This window comes from Rattus norvegicus, chromosome 1, assembly GCF_021556685.1.
Source record: "Rattus norvegicus strain SHRSP/BbbUtx chromosome 1, alternate assembly SHRSP_T2T, whole genome shotgun sequence".
In the NCBI taxonomy this organism is placed as follows: domain Eukaryota; kingdom Metazoa; phylum Chordata; class Mammalia; order Rodentia; family Muridae; genus Rattus; species Rattus norvegicus.
This window is the reverse complement of record NC_141534.1, coordinates 138,456,309-138,473,387: the sequence shown is the minus strand read 5'-3', so window position 1 is coordinate 138,473,387 and position 17,079 is coordinate 138,456,309. Positions and strand designations below refer to the sequence as shown.

General features: G+C 40.6%; 1 protein-coding gene across 3 annotated transcripts in view; it reads left to right on the top strand.

Annotated features, from left to right (window-relative positions):
* Window positions 1-17,079, top strand: part of Mctp2 (multiple C2 and transmembrane domain containing 2) — a 232,795-nt gene that overhangs the window by 103,875 nt on the left and 111,841 nt on the right. For all 3 annotated transcript variants that reach the window (XM_087557430.1, XM_087557433.1, NM_001191625.2), the window contains 2 exon segments: window positions 2,785-2,971; window positions 5,289-5,382. In XM_087557430.1, the coding sequence (XP_087413556.1) occupies window positions 2,785-2,971; window positions 5,289-5,382 (281 nt within the window).

Genomic DNA, 17,079 nt, shown 5'->3' with positions numbered 1-17,079 from the left:
GGTTCCTTATAAGGGCAGCCTGAATGGTTACCCTTCATATGGTTTCTTACAACAGAGCACTTTTATAATAGTGTTTTTTTTTAAATCTAATTTTATTAATAAGGAGATCATTGGGTGTTTTGGCCCAGATTCATAGGGCATAGTGAAACTGAAAATTATTTTAAATTTTTTAGGTTAATGTCTTTGATGTCTTTATTGATAAATTCATGTCACCTTGAAGCAATCTTGGCAATTAAAAATACTTTCATTGGTGTAATTTACCACAGCTTAAACAATAGCATTTCTCTACACCAAGACTGACAAATAGAATCCAGGAGTCAAAGCCCATTTTTTAAGTAAATAAAGTTTTATTACTAAGCATTCTCATAAATGCAATATATTGCATATATTAGTTACATTGTATAGATATATTAATTACATTGTAGATTTTGTGTTATAAGGAAAGAGTTGAGTAGTTGAAGTAGAGACAATAACCCACAAACCATAATAACTTTTGCTTCATCACAAAAAATGTGTTCTCCATGACAGAGTATCCTGGAGTCTGTCCTTAATAGGTTGACAGGCTAACCCCAAGACCTTCCCATAACAGGTACAGAGGTTGGTCTTGTGTCATTCTTATAGCTGTTACAGGTCAATCCTGCATATCCCTGTAACAGGTAGCAGGGGGAATGAAAACGTGGAGAACCTTAGAAAATATCAAAAGGTTTTGTTGAATCTCAAGTAGGAAAAAAAAATCTAATCAAATTTATTTTGTATATTCTCTGAGACAAATGCAGTGCAGGAATGAAAATGCTCAAACTGCAATGCATGAAGTTTTCAAAGAATTAAGACAAAGGATCTCAATTTGTCTTTTCAATATTTAGAGTAATAAAGGCATTTTACATTACTTTTAGATTACATTACTTTTAGATTACATTGCTTACCTCTTGAAGAGTTTAGATTTGCGTTGTGAATGAAGAGCAGAAGCATTACCCCTTATAATGAGCTAGAAAAGAAAAAATGCCCCCAAATCTTTGGCAGATTTTACATATTAGCAGATAACTAGGAATTGGTAACCATGCAACACTTTCAGCAATGGCAGATTTAAACCATATGAATAGACAAAAAGTTTTCATTTTCATTAATTTAGAAAAAATTCCTTCCCAACTAGTGTCCTTAAAAATGTAGAATAAGACTCTTAAGTACACATGTGTACACACTTCTCTAATATTAAGAATATGGGCATTGTAGACTTTTAAAAATGGCATAAAACACTTGATATTTCCTTCTCTATTAAGCACATTTGATTTCTCACTTATTTGCTTATGAAACAAAACTCTAAGTTACTCCTCCCTCCACTGTAGTATTACATTTTATTTCATAGAGACTTTCTATTGCTATAGAAAATATTGTTTTAGTGAAAAACGCAGAAAGCAAAATATATTTGTATTATAATTTTATCTCTAATAGAAATACTTATGAATTTATTATATCTAAAATGACCAATAACCCCTTCTATAATTGGGGTTCACTTTCTATAAATAGCAAGTAAAAATCTATACATGTTTAATTTTAGTTTTAATATGTGAATTTTGGTCCTGTATTTAAGAACAGGAGTAGACTGGTAATTTATGTCTTCCTATTTTAAGTTTGAGGGAGACCACAGTTATGCCAATTTATTACACTGGAAGAATTTTGTTTTTGTGTCTCTGTGGCCCCAAATTGCCATTACTTTCCTTACTGTACATAAGATGACCTATCCCTAGCTTTCTGCTAACACACAAAGTCCCTTGAAAAGTTAATACAAAAATCTGCTTTAGCTTATTGTGAGATGGGGGTGCTTCTATTCTTTCCAAAAGTCTTGAATATTCATCATGTTCATAATTGTACAGTCTGTGAGAATTTTATAAAATAATTAAATCTCAGTGCTCCTATAGCCTGCCTTTTCTTTCCCCCAGTGCATTCCTGGCTTCTCCACCCAGCTGCATTCTTAATCTTAGACTGTGTAGTCCAGGCAAAGCCAGACTTTTTCCAGTGTGGAAGCAAACAAATGGCTGAGCACCTAGGTGCCCCTTCCCCCCTTCGGAGGGTTGGCTTCTGTATTTCAATGTGTTTAAGGTTTTCAGCAGCTCTACACCATTGGCTCTTAAGAGGCAGAAAACCTGCAATTTATAGCAGATGGGTACAGCCCTTCCTGGTGGTGCGGCAGACAGAGATGGGATCAATCAACAACACTTCATCCTCCAATTGTCTACAAGGAACTCACCTGGGGAAGCCTGCCTATTAGGAAACCCCCTCAACGTGTTTCTGTACTAAACATTTGCCAGTCGTCTTTAGTCAATTGACAAGAAAATGGTTTCTGTGTTCCCTCTTCCCCCACATGTCTTGACTTCTCTCTTTCTGTGTGTGAACTTCTGATCCTTTACTTAGAGCAGGGAAGACATAGGGAAAACAGAATCCTGATGCTTGCTTACACTTCATGATACCCTTCTCTCTAACTCTTAATCGCACTGTCATTTTATGAGCCTTATTTGGCAAAGACCTAACAACTTCTTTTGTTCCTTATTATACTTTGTCCTTGCTCTTTCTTTTCATTTTCTTTAGTGAAAGTGGGTCCTTAATTTAGAGAACATTAGGCTGAGAGACGATCCTGAGACAAGGGAGCTCTGGCAACCTTCCTCGATCAATAACCCGTGTCCAGAGTGAAGTTTGGGGCTGAGAAAATATGTATGAAATGGGGGCTTTGGAAGTTCACCATGACCCTGAGTTAATCTCTGCCTTCTGCATCTCCTGAAATGTGTCTAGGTGTAAAGTAGACATCTCAGCGCTCCCACTGAAGCAAGACAACTGCCTGGAGCTACCTCTGGAGAGCTGCCAGGGGGCTCTCCTCATGCTGATCACCCTGACCCCCTGTACTGCAGTCTCCATCTCTGATCTCTGTGTCTGCCCTTTAGAGGACCCCAGTGAAAGACAGCTGATTTCCCAGCGATACGTAAGTGCATTATACGTCATCACCCTAACCCTTCCCCCTGTCACTCTGCCCAGCAATTTGCAGTTTCACCTTAAAATCAAGTCTATGCATTGGAATAAAAAGTACCCAGAGAGATCACGGTTGCAAGTTTAATTCCCTGTCTCATAAAACAAGACAAAAGACCTAGGGATTAATGTATGGCCAAGATGGCGAAAAGAAACTTGAAGTTTGCCTTGCTGTTTCAAAAACAAAACAAAGCAAAGCAACAACAACAACAACAGCAACAACAGCAACAGAAATCGGTGATTAAAAGTTGCTGAAAGATATTGGGATTCTCTAGGCTGACTGTGGATAGGAGTGGAAATTTGAACAGAAAAAAGTTTGCTAGAGGAAATTTTCAAAGTAACTTTAAATGCTTTGTGCGTTTTATATAGAAGGATTTAGTAGGATTGGGGGAGGGGGCTGTGCCTAGATAACGCATGGGATACATGGGAAGGACTTTGTTCTGTACCACCTTGAGGGTGACATCAGTGTATGATTGCCTCTAAATACTGCCATGTGTGGAAGGGCATGTTCAACCTTTATTTGTCGATTTGTTTTTTGTACTATGGCCTTCTAGGTGTCTTTATTTGCACCCTTTTCCTTAGTTTGTTTTTGACCCATTTGATTAATCAACACATGATCATTATTTCTATCCCTGGAAGAAAGTCGATGTCTGGAAATGAACCAAAATAGATGTGTACTGAATGGCCTCATTGTTCTCAGGATAGAGTTTAGTGCCTCCAGAAGCCTTCATTATGCAGGTATATTGGTAAACTGAAACATTCTTCACCATCGTGAGGGAAAATTCTAGACCTATACGTTATGCCAGCACAGGGTCTGCATGCCGTCGTAGTCTAGTCAGATGGAGCGTAGGCAGGACGCACCATCAATGTCTTCTCTGAGCACGTTCCTGAGGAGAATGGAATCTGAGAATGAATACTTTTTCAAGAGGACAAATTGTGAAATGCTGAGGCAGGCTTCATATTTATAAAACAATATTTGTGGCATTATAATGGCTGCTTTTAGGATTTGAGACTGCTAGGGAAGTGGGTATCCTCCTTTCCCCAGTGAGCCAACATCTGTGGGAGAGAGAAAGAGCACACTGTCGCTCTTGCTTTACATACAGCTTATTCTAGCCTAGAACTGACTGTGTAGCCCAGGGTTGCCCCATATTCTAATCTTCCCACCTCAGTGTCTCAACAGTGGGATCACAAGTCTACATGCACACCATGGTGACAGAGTAGCAATCTACAGAAAGCATTTCTACCTTTACATTGTAGAATTAGTCACTTCAAAAGCTTCCTTATAGCTCAAAAGCTAGCTGGTTGACCTGTTTAGGGTAAATACATACAGAGAAAAGCATTTTCAATACTTTTGAGACTAACACATATGGAGATTAGGCAAAACATATTTAATATTAAATGTTTGCTATTTTACCCTCACATGCTTAAACAGCAAGGGTTTTTACCGTTGCCTCCTGAGTCACAGAGGCTGCTTAAATAGCTTTTAGCTATTTAGCAAAGATGGCAACAGTCTTGAAGGTTTGGAATTTGCATTCTCTTTTTCAGTGTGTATCTTTTGTAGCCATGATGATTGCTACGTGCTTTATCTCTGACACATAGGGGTATTTTTTTATGGATGTTGTGTACTTAGAGACATCCAAATACTGCTGTGTCTGCTTCAGAATCACGAGTAGCTGTAATAAATTACTTGATCTATGGTTCCTGCTAATTAAAGACTAAAGAGAATGTGACTACAGGATGGGACCAGAAGCCCACTTCTCATTTAGTGAATGGAACAGGTTGACTCATAGATCGGAAGACTCTATCTCTTTCCATTCCTGATTTCATTCTCTTTGTAGCAAGCATTTACGATGGGATGAGGGTTAGCCCTATGGTATCCATAAAGTTTTATAAAATAACAAAGTCAGCGTGATATTGCCTTTAGTGGTGATTTAAAAGTTGCATTTAGGAGAAAAGGCAGGGGAGAACGAATATAATTTCACCCACACATTTTCCCTATGGGATATCTATGCTAGCACCAGGGGGCTATGTTAAAAGCAGATTGTGAATGTTTCTAATTTGTTTATTTTGAGGCTGCAGTTAATTAATTCTCAGCTAATTTTCTTCTAATCTGGCTGTGATACATGCCTAATGGCCCTGATGCTTGACATAAGACAGCATTGCAACTCTTCTAAGAATTTTTAGAGTAAGGAGGAGATAAATCTGAAACATAACTTCTGGGGGAACTTCAAGGCAAATGTGCAGCTTGTGTTTAACTTCCTTTGTCTCCATAGGCCTTACAGAACTCTCTGAAGGATGTGAAAGACGTTGGTATTCTCCAGGTGAAAGTTCTGAAGGCCGCAGACCTCCTGGCAGCTGACTTCTCAGGTAAAGAGCATAGAGCCTCCCTTTGACTTTTGTTTCTGTTGCTTGTCTTGCTTCAAATTGAGCTTCAGGCAAAGCAAGACATCTAATAAGTAGAAGTAACTATCATGTCCCATTGAATAAGTAGGAGGAAAAGCACACCCGGAAGCAATTGTCTTCTCACAATGCTCTCTTTGCACAAACTGAACTCTCTTCAAACAATTTTACTCAGATGCATTCATGTAGTAGTTCATTTGAGATTCCAAACGCTGACGGATCAATAGCCTCCTCATTGTACCGGTCTGTATCATGCAATGCTGCACACCGTCTAATGGCTCTTATCCCCTCACAGCCCACCATATTCTCACTTTGCTGGTGAGCACTGCAGTTCACTCTTCAACAGGCAGTGCTGAGTCCTGGTTGGTGTGAGCATCCCTGTATTAGGGACCAGAGTTAAGGACCTGAGACTGCTTTCCACTTTTTGTTAAACTTTTGGAGCACTCCCCTGATATTTTATGAACTTGGACATTCAGAAGGATGTCTGAGTGGACCTTCTTTGTGCCTCAGTGGGGCTCTTCAGCATGTATGGTATTCTGGATATAGTGGAGTTCAATCGACCACTCCCCACCCATCACCACATCACACCAAAGCCCAGTGGATGGATGGTGATGATTAATTCCTGGACTTAATAGATAGTCTGAACTTCTTGATGTAGGTGCTAAGAACAGAACCTGGGTCCTGCTGAAGAGCAGATAATATTCAACTTCTGAGCCATCTGTCTAGCTCTGCATGACGTTTTAATAAGCAGAAAACTCAGCAGATCAGTTTTTTTTTTGGTTCTTTTTTTCGGAGCTGGGGACCGAACCCAGGGCCTTGCACTTCCTAGGCAAGCGCTCTACCACTGAGCTAAATCCCCAACCCCAGCATATCAGATTTTAAGAAGCTTAAACTTGACAAAAATTTTAAATTTTAAGCACACTCTGTGTCAATAATTTTGGAAAATAGGAACTTAATTTTAAGAAGTTTACATCCAGCTGCAGACAATGAGAAGAAAGGAATACTATGAACTTCTATGAAGGATTTATCTCCAACCAAAGAATGTCACTGGGAATAGGTTTTGAGATGTGTTTTTATGGCCTACTAAAAGATAGAAATGTTAAGTCTTAAAGATGACATACTCAAAATAATGCATTTTTATAGGTGTACTCGTGTGTAGTGTATATTTGCATATACATGGACGCATTTCTGTGCATGCCTGCCTCCTCCTACCCCATGTGTGTTTGTGTATGTGTGTGTGTGTGTGCATGCGTGCATGTGTATGTGCAAGCATATGTGTATATGTGTGTGTGTGTGTGCGCGCATGAGTGTGTGTGAGCATGCATGTGGATGTGTGAGTATGTGCGTGAGTGTGTGAGTACGTGCGAGCATGCATGTGTGTGTGTGCTCGTGAGTGCGTGTGAGCATGTGTGTGTGTGTGTGTGTGTGTGTGTGTAGTCTTTAGGTTGACATGGGAGATCTCCCTTAATTACTAGCCACCTCAGATACTGAGACAAGATGCTTTGTGGAGCTTCAAGTTCACTATTGTGGCGAGTGTAGCTGGCGTATACTAAGGACTCCCTGTCTCTGCCTCCCTCGTGTTAAGATTGCACACCAGTTTTTATATGGTTTCTGTGAATCCAAACTCTCATCCTCACACTTCAGTGATTCTCTACTGACTGAGCCATTTTCTCAACCCTCAAATGAATACTTTTAGTGTTCACTAATATTAGTTGACATGTGAATGGCCTCATTAAATAAGAAGCTCTCTTTTTCTTACTTAAGAAAACACTCACTTTTATTTGCGCCTTTTTGAGTGTTCCTTTTATTCAAGAATTATTTTAGATTAGTAAGCAGAGTGATGGATTTCATTACAGCGTTATTATGTGTGCCGTTGGGTCATGTGAGCCTTTGACGGTATTTAACAGGTGTCTTTGGCATTCTTGATGTTGCCATCACGGAAGCCATACTTTGTGTAATCAAGACATTTTCCAAAATGGATTATTTTTACTTATAACTGTATAGATTCGAGAAGTCCACATTCGTTATTGTCTTAGGAAATGTGTAAAGTCCAAGAACTCACTCATGCTTTTGGGCAGATTGTTTTTAAAACTCCTCTCTACATTTGTAGATTTTGATCCCCAGCAACTATGGATCCTCCTTCCCTGGTTTCGTTGTTTGTAAGGTCTCGTTTACAGTGATGTCAAATCTGAAAACAATGATGCAACCTTATCGCTCCTGTGAGTTGATGCTTCTCAGGAGCCTGAAATCACAGTGGTGGATGATAGTTCTTTCAGGACATTAAACATTTTCCAAAGAACACTTTGGCTTGTTAAGCAAATAGGGATATAGACCTAATGTATAAATACCAGGAGGTAATGTGAAACCCTTTCTCTAAAATGTTAATTAGTAAGGAAATGACATTTTGCTTTTTAAAAATATTCAAAGTAGTTAGGAGATCATATTGGAATGGTCATGGCATCAAACAGAATGAGGAAAGCAATAGAACAGAGAATTTTGACTATGCACTCTCATGTTTTCTTTCTGTGTATTATTGATGAGCAAATTATAACTATCCAAAATTGAGGCAAAGTGACATAGACCATATGAATCTTTGCTTTCAGAATTAAATCTCATAGTCTTTGTTTCTTATAGCTCTTAGGCTCCTGGGTTTTCCCACCCACTGCAATGTTTTTAGAAGACAAAGGGGGCCTAACTCACAGCTATAATGTAACTTTGTGTTTGTTTTCAAACTAAATTCCAAAGCTTGTAGCAGAGGCTGCCCTCTGCCTCCCAAGATATGAGCTATTAGCATCTCCCTCTATTCCCAGTACAGTGTAACTCTTGTATATGAAAGAAATGAATTCCAGTTATAGTGAGGGGGTATAGTCAACATTTGAAAGAGGTCAGCAACAAAGACATACAGTGGAAACTCAAGTATTATTGCCATTATAATAATCATTCTGTTACCATTTCTGGCAATATAGAATAGAACAACAAAACAATGGCATCCCTTCATCACGGGTCAGATGATTCACTCAATGTCAGCAGTACTAAGAGAAATGGAGATGATAGTTTACACTTTATGCCCAATATTAGCTAGTCAAACTTATTTGTTATGGCTGATAGGAAATGAATTTATGTGCACAAAATCCGACCATGAGCTGAGAACTGTTGACATGTGGTAGGTGCTGGGGGGAAGGGAGGGGGAGGGAGGGAGGGTGAAAGGAAGGGAGAAGGAGAGGGAGAGGGAGAGGGAGAGGGAGAGGGAGAGGGAGAGGGAGAGGGAAGGTCCTACTCCCAATACTATTTGGCAATCCAAACTAGACTCAAAACAGAGAAAAGAAGACTGAAAGGTGGAGTAAATAGGGACATAACGGTCAAGATCTAGAGGGAGGATATGGGCAGAGTTGGAAAGATGAATATGATCAAATATATAATGTGGTATTCTCAGAGAATTAGTAAAATATTTAAAAACTAAGCACACCGATTCTCTGTATGCTAGTAATATTATCTGAAGAATGACGATGTTCATTTTAATCAGGGTAGATGGGACCTTTCTTTTTCACATTTTCCTGTTCATCCATCTTAATTAATATCTTAATGACTGCTTATTGCTTAAAAGTAATGCGATGAAGCCAGGAGACCTGGCACTCTGAATTAGTTTCCCCTGATTCAGAAATCTGGATGAAGCAGAAGCTGACGTGGTTCACAGAACTCCCTGTTGGTTGCTGTGTTTGCAATGAATAGGGACCCCTGTACTATGGAAAGAACAGGGAAACATGGCACAATCTGTAGGCAGTTCTTTGATTTCAATGTCATCTTTCTCTTGTGACAAATAATGGAAACGTGAGTCACTCGAATCTCTTGCCATCAAATTAAAATACTCATAATTTGTTATTGATGGTGATATATTTATAACAAAATAACAATGTTACATATTAGAATCATGGGATAAAAAACACAAGTAATGAAGTGGGTGTCTCATAAAACATTTTCTTCCATAAAGAGCTAAATCAGTGGCTAGGTGGATAGGTTCTCAGGTGTCACAGAAGGTATCAGTAACTACGTGTACGTTATCAACATACCGTCACTATCATCAAAAGGCATGGGGACTCTGACTATACTTTTTGATTACTGCCTTCTTGAAGGCAATTTTACTCACCGTTTATGTGTGTGTAGGGGAGTGCACATGTGTACACGGTTGCTCACAAGAGCGAAAGGGCACTGGCACACACTTGATGGGGTGTGCTCACAGCACAATTTTTAGTAGTCATTTCTTTCCTTTCACTGTGTGGATTCTGGGGATAAAACTTGGATCATCAGGTTGGAGCAGCAAGCTCTTTCACCCACTGAGCTATCCTGCTAGTCCTGTTAATGCATTCGTTTGTAAACTACTAACAGAGAGTGATTAATGTTATTCATTATGAATGAATTTAAATTTCCATGTATCTTGGCATTTATTTATTTATTATTTATCTTTGAGTTGTTGAACTTTCTTTGTACATAAGTGAAGACAGCTGGGAATGTAGCTCAGGGCCTAATTTGCATGAAGCTCTGGGCTCAGGCTTCAGCACTGCCTAAACCAGCTGTGGAGGTGCAGGCCAGTAATCCCAGCACTGGGCAGGTGAGGGCTGCAGGATGAGAGGCTTCATGCCGCTCTTCACTAGACAGACAGTTCAAGGCAAGCATGGATTACAGGAGACCCTGTATCAGAGAGACAAGATGTAAATACGTGCGTATTGAAAGCCATGCATGTTGGAACATACCTAAAAATATTCATCCTCAGGAGACTGAGAAGAAGGGAGCAGAATAGAGCAAATTTGAAGCCAGCCTGGGTTACACAGGGAGACAATGTGTTCTAACAGTGAGACAGTAGTCTGTCTTAGATCCCTTCTCTTAAAAAATGGTGAAAATTGTTTGTAACCCCTTGAGGTCTATGCTAACATTACCTCTGAACATCTATAAACAGCTCTTCTAATAAGGAGCCTGTTGGATATGCTTATAATCTTATATCACAAATTCTGTGAGCCTAGGGAAGCTTAGTGCTTTAAAGCATCGGGCTATGTAGTCTGATGTCCTTACTTGTCTAGTAACAAGGCCATGGCCTTGAGTTACGAAACAAACAGCGCACTGCATTTTCTACTCCAGGCGAACAGAGCTATGTGTAATGTTTTATAAGGCAAACATAGTTTACTCAGCTTTTTGGGGAAAAAAATTTAAACCCATAAACTAATGACTTAAAAGAGAGTGGTAGAGAGGGACCCTTGCCCCCACTGCTTTTTTTCCTGGACAAAACTGAAATAATGAAGAACCCACATTTCTAGGTATGGTGGAAGACCCAATGGAGACTGGCGTGTTATATGTTCTCACCTGTTTGGGGCATATCAAATGCTGGGAAAAGTTCAGGAATCATGCAAAATGCATCTCATAGACTGTGAAGATCATAAAGCAGGGAGTGTGTCAATAGAAAAGCATTTGAGAACTGAAGCGTTTTCCAGCCAGAACACTATCAACTAACTGGGCCACCCAGAGCTCCCAGGAATAATCTACCAACCAAAGAGTATACATGGAGGGAGCCAGGACTCCAGATACATCTGTAGCAGAGGGTGGCCTTATCTGACATCAATGGGAGGGGAGGGAGGCTTGATGCCCCAGCAAAGGAGGATGCTAGAGGGATGAGGCAGGAGTGGTGAGTGGGTGGAAGAACACCCTCAAAGAGGCAAAGGCGAGTGGGGAGACTGTGGATAGAATGGGGGCTTTGTGGAGGGGTAACTGGGAAGAGGATGCTATTTGAATGTAAACAAATAAAATGCTTAATACAAAAGAACACTTTTCTTATATTAGAGAGAGGCCAGTGGTGGAGAGTAGAGAGCATGCAGTCCTGCGTGCTCAACCCACATAGTCAGTATGATTGTGGGGTGGTGTAACCTGAGGAGTCAGTTCAATGAATCAGTTTAGAAACCGTCATAGGTAATCTTTGTCTAGCACACATAGATTCAGCATTTAGTCCTGGCTCCTCTCTCATATACAGCTAACTTTCTGTTAATTAAGCATTCTCTTCCTGAATTTACTTATTTTCCTTGTTTAAAAAAAGTTCCCTAGTAATATATTTTTATCTCTCCATGCCTGGTTCTTTGTACTCCGACCATGTGGACGGCACTGGGTTGACCTATGAATCGTATTCTAAGCTAGAGAAGGAAGAAACGTGGGAGGTCTTTCTTTGCAAGAATGAGCATTCTGTACTGAGAGGAGAGCAGAATGGTGCTGTGCATCGTGGGATGATACAGTGTGGACCGCACTATGCTGTGCTTGCTCTGTCTCTGCTGTACAGTCCTGTCCTTGTGCTGAGCTGTACATCTGGGGCTTTACAGGAGGCAATGGAGGACCCAGTCCTGGAATTACTATTTTTACCCAGTGTTGGCATCCACTTGCCCTTTAGCAACCTCCCAGAGAATTTTACTTTATTCTTGAGAGATTTGAACCTATTCTGTCATAAAAACCAGCCACGGGCCACAAAAGGTTTCCAACTATATCTGCCAAATTAAATAATCTCCAAGTGTATCTGTCAGAGGAGTGGGAAGGACAACATGTCTTTGAGCAAGAGAAGCAAGTTGTTATGGGATAGCCTTTTTTGATGAATAAGCGGGTTAGGGCCAGTGTCACGACCCGATGCAGCTCTAGGATTCAGATGTGTATTTAATTTCATGCCACTTCTGCTTTCCCGGGAACATAGTTTGCCTCCCTCACAGGTTTGTGAAGTTCTACTCAAGCAGAGCAAAGTCAGCATGTTAGCACTGTGGTGACTTTTAACACTTGACCACCCAATGTCTTTCCTAGGTGGTTAGAACCCTGAGGAACTTAGCATCTTCGGGTGCAGCTGGGTCTTTATGTGCCCTCCTTCTCCACTGCAAAATTCCAGATGTAGGGGTCTGGGGTGTGTCATGCGTGTCAGGAAGGAGCCTGTTGAATCAGGGAGGGGCACCCAGTTTGCTAGTTCCTTGGTTATGCCATTAGGAGGAGCTCTTGGCACATCCAACATGACCTGGTGTGCTCCTGTTACTTTGTTAAGACACTTTGTCCATTAACCAAGTGTATGCAGGTTAATGGCCTAAACCACCTGCCTGGGCAAACCTGCACAGTTCATTGATTTATTTATTGATTATGATAATCAATGCAATGGATTTTTCTCTTGATTTTTGTGGTTATTGTTCCTCATTGAAGCCATCATCATCATCATCATCATCATCATCATCATTATTATCATTATTATTATTATTGTCGTCGTCATCATCATCATCATTATTGAATGGGATTTATAGAGAAAGAACGCTAGATGTTATTTGGTTCTCACACATACTGGCCTTGGGTCCACTGTGAATCTTCACATTCTCGTGAGTATTTTTAGGGTTAAATTAAAACCTAAACGAACATGCCTGCTATGTATTTCATATTCAGTTAATAATTTTTCCCATCCTTTATTACATTTAATTAGTATGTAGCTGGCTATGGGAAATGTCAAACTCTGTCACTCTGTCTTCTTAATCTATTGTTTATACCCATCCTTAATTTTAAGTAATCCTGGAGTTATAAAGCATTCTAATCACTTTTAGAAATGGACAGTTACCTTTCTAGGATGCTTTGTTTTGGTTATTTCTGTATCTATTATCTGGTGAAAATGAAAATAAAAAAGTTCCACAGTAAGGAAGTTCCTGTTCTGAGCTGTCAGACACCTGTGTTTCACACTTTGATAATCTGGGATAATAATTTTATCTCTAAAAACCACATTTGTTGGTTCATCAAATTTTTATTATGTATCAAAACACTTTCCCCCTAGAAAACTGTTGACTAAAACACCACATTAAAACCTCACAGTACAGAGTAGAAATCTTCCAGTCATATGTTGTAATACTGACTTTTGAAGCATTTTTGTAAATCATAACAGTACAGTTCTTGTTTTCTTATGTTTACGTTTTTTTTTAATCCACTTGTATCAGAAGAGCACGCCTGTAGTTATTGTTCCCTGGGAATTTTAACCAACATGCCCATTTTATGGTTTATTTTTATTGCCAGTTTCTGGGATCTGTATCCATAGCAATACTTTTCCTCTTAAGGATGCTCTATTTTCAGGGGGGACGACTATAGTTGGAATTTCTAGAAGCTCCGTGATAGTGATTGAATGCTTTTAATTTTCATGAGATCCTTCTGGACAGCTGAACCCAAATCGAGGACTTTTGAAAAACACATTAAAAACTATGTAAGTCTGCCTTTGGCAGCCTGTCCTTTTTAACTGTCTGCCAAAGAATGTGGTCTCCGGTTGAAATAAAGTTTGGGAGGATGTAGATTTGCCAGTTGTAACTCAATGGTGCCACAGTGTCAGTGAGCCCTGCTCATGTGTAGCATCCCATGAGATAGTGTAAGTCACTCAGGTTTTAGAGGCAGGATCATAGTACATTCTAATTTATTTAAGTGGGTGCTTCTGTGTGAGCCCCTATGAGGTTCTGATAATATAGTGGGGATAGAAACAGGTTCCCACCCTCTGCAACAGCCATTGGGTTATCATTTTGCTGCTGAGGTCAGTGCTAAACCTCACTGGAGAACACCCAACAGTGCCCTGTAGAAGCTGATGTGTTAGATTAAGGTGCAGAGCTGAAAAGGAGCTGGCAAGCAGAAACAAGGGCTGAGAGCATTTCCCCGCTCCAAGCCTGTGGAGGTCTGTTGAGGGTGGAAGAGACCAAGTGAGACCAGAAAATAGATCCCATGGGGAACTTTTCCAGATTGAGGCTGCTGGATCATTTGGAAGTCAGAGAAAGAAAATTGAAAAATTAAGGAGAGAGGAATGGCGTGACCTGAGGTGAACTCACAAAGTTGTATTTTGGCAACTGCGAGGAGCAGGGCTTCTGCAGGCAGATGAGGCAGTAGACATGGAGTAATGGAAGCGAAGTGCAGAGGATGCTGCTATGTTTTGGAACTTGGGTAGCATGGAAGTGAGATTAAAAGGAAAAATGACTTCCATCACAGTCCTTAGTTGTTCCATGGGTGTGTTGGAATACTAAGCTCCCAGAAGCTTAACTGAATGTCTTTTTAGAAAAATAAGGTCCTCCTTGTCCTTTGCTGACCTCGTGGTACCAGTGCGGCCTTGGCTTGTTCTAGATCACTGGTACAGCAAAGCAAAGTGACCTTTGTCTGTATAGTGCTGAGGAAGCCATACTTTTTCCTTGAGTCTTTGACCTACTTGAAATGCAGGGTTTATGTGAAAAGGCCAGAGGCTGGAGATCACTGTTTTCCTCTGAGGTGCTGGTGCTAGAGATTTCAGACTGTGAATGTTAAAGATGTCTGTCCAATCAACGAGCAGATATATTATATACAGGAGGCATTATAAAACCTAAACTAATGGCTATGGAGTTTGGGGGCCTCCCTGGAGATAAGTGGAGGAGTTCCACGAACAGTTTATGTTTGAATTAGACACAGGAGGGTGAACAGTTGTCAGGGTATTTGTAAGACAGTTGTTCCCCCTGAAAGGTGGACAGGAACCCTGCACCTGTGGGATCTAGACAGGAAGGATAACATGGTGAGGTGCGTGGTGGAACTGAGACCCCACCTTGCTGGAGAGTTGATGAATAGGAGGTAAATCAGGACAAATTACAGGGGGGCAATTGTTGGACACTAGAGATTTTCAGAAAAGGCAATTAAAATTTGTTTCAGTGTTTGATAATAAGGTTTACAAAGTAATGGAAATGAAGCAGGAAAAGAGTTTCTAGAGACACAGTCTGAAGTGTGTGTGTTCCCTGCCCATCCGTCCCAGCTCTCACGGTGCCTCAGTAATTATCCATCTCCAGAGTCCTCTCGCCCAGCTTCGCCCCTTGTTTTGAGCCATCCATACATGGGTGCTCAGGCTGCTGGGTGGGTAAAATAAATCCCATGAAGATTATTGGTCCTGACATTTAAGCCAGATCTTACATGTCCTGGTTACCACTGTATACCTGTTCACAGTTACTCCTTGTCACGTGTGAAGAGTTAATTCCAGGACTCCTCTAATACCAGGATCGAAGGATGATCAACCCCCTTGTATAAAATGTGTAAATTTTATAAAACTATGCCACACATTCTCCCATGTGCATTACATAACTAATCATGAATGGGAGGAAGATATAAATGGTAACAGAACTATCTCTATTGAAACAGGTGAAACTCTCATAAGAATAATTATATATCATATGATTCATGCTTGTTAGAACCATTAGGTAGGATAGGCCAACTGTATGTGTGTGTAAATTAACACCGTCCTGATGAATTTGTCCACAACACCTCAGGAAGGATCCATTTATTTCTCCTACAAAATTCCTTCCTTTGAGGAGGACCCTTCCAGGTAGAGGCTTGGGTGAGCTTTGCCTGTCTGTCTTTGTCAGTGTTAAGAATAGAGTAGAAGGTTCAGGAAATAGTGTTCCAATGACTGATATCACTTCCAGAGTACCAATATATGACATTGGGTGCATCCAAATAAAGATTAAACTATCAAAATGCAAAATTGTTACTTGCTATTTAAGGAATATAAGTGAAAATTAAATTTAAAGTAAGAGTTATTGAGGGGTACCTCATAGGAACCTGAACCACTAAAGTCGTGTGTCAGGATGATATGCATCTGCTTATACTAGAGGTAGTCTAGAAGCTTGACAGCAAAATGGGTGCAGTAAAATGCTCTCAAGGATGTCCACATTTTCAGTTGGCCTGCCATTATTCTTTAGTATCATTGGTTAGCAGTTGGATGGTCAAATCTTTTTTTTTTTTTTAAAGATTTAATCATTTATTATATATAAGTACACTGTAGCTGTCTTCAGATACACCAGAAGAGGGCATCAGATCTCTTTACAGATGGTTGTGAGCCACCATGTGGTTGCTGGGAATTGAACTCATGACCTCTGGAAGAGCAGTCGGGTGCTCTTAACCGCTGAGCCATCTCTCCAGCCTGGATGGTCAAATCTTATGACAGAACATTGTCCTCAATACAAATATTCATCATTTAAATCTTGGGGAATCCGTTTCTATGAGACCTTGTAAGAAAAAGAAACTAATCTCCAAAGTGTCTACAAATTACTCTATAAGCAACAGTCAGGTCTTTGTTTCCTCTTCCCTCTGCCTGTTTATGCCATAATATTAATAAATGCAGCATTTTAATGAGCTTTGACGGAATTATCTTCAGAGAGTTGGTGCAGTAGGTTCCTCCGAGACACGTAACTGAAGTTTCTGGGTTCTGGAGAGGAGTGTGCTCCTCATTAGCTAGGACAGCTAGGCACGGGCCTGCTCAGGAGAGCTGGGCACAGCTCGAGCCCACCTGTGCCTCTGCAGGACTGCACTGTCTCTGCCCTGCTGTGTACCAACCCCAGGGCTTTCATTAAAAGTGTCAGGTGCTTTCCCCAGAGCCACTGCTGATGGCATGTCATGCTGCTGTCTCTGGAGGAGCAGTGCTGACACCTACTAATAGTCTGACAAACGGTTAAGTAGCTCGTAGCTGTTCCAGCTCAGGTTGGGGAGGGGGGTCTGCTGCTGCTCCTGGGTATTGCAGTCAGAGCCGGTGTTTTCCTCACAGTCCGTGCTGAGGACGGGCCCTCCTTTCTGCCACAACAGGTTCCTCTTGTACTTCTTCTCTAGAAGACTTTGCCAGGGGAACCTGACCGGAAGTTAACG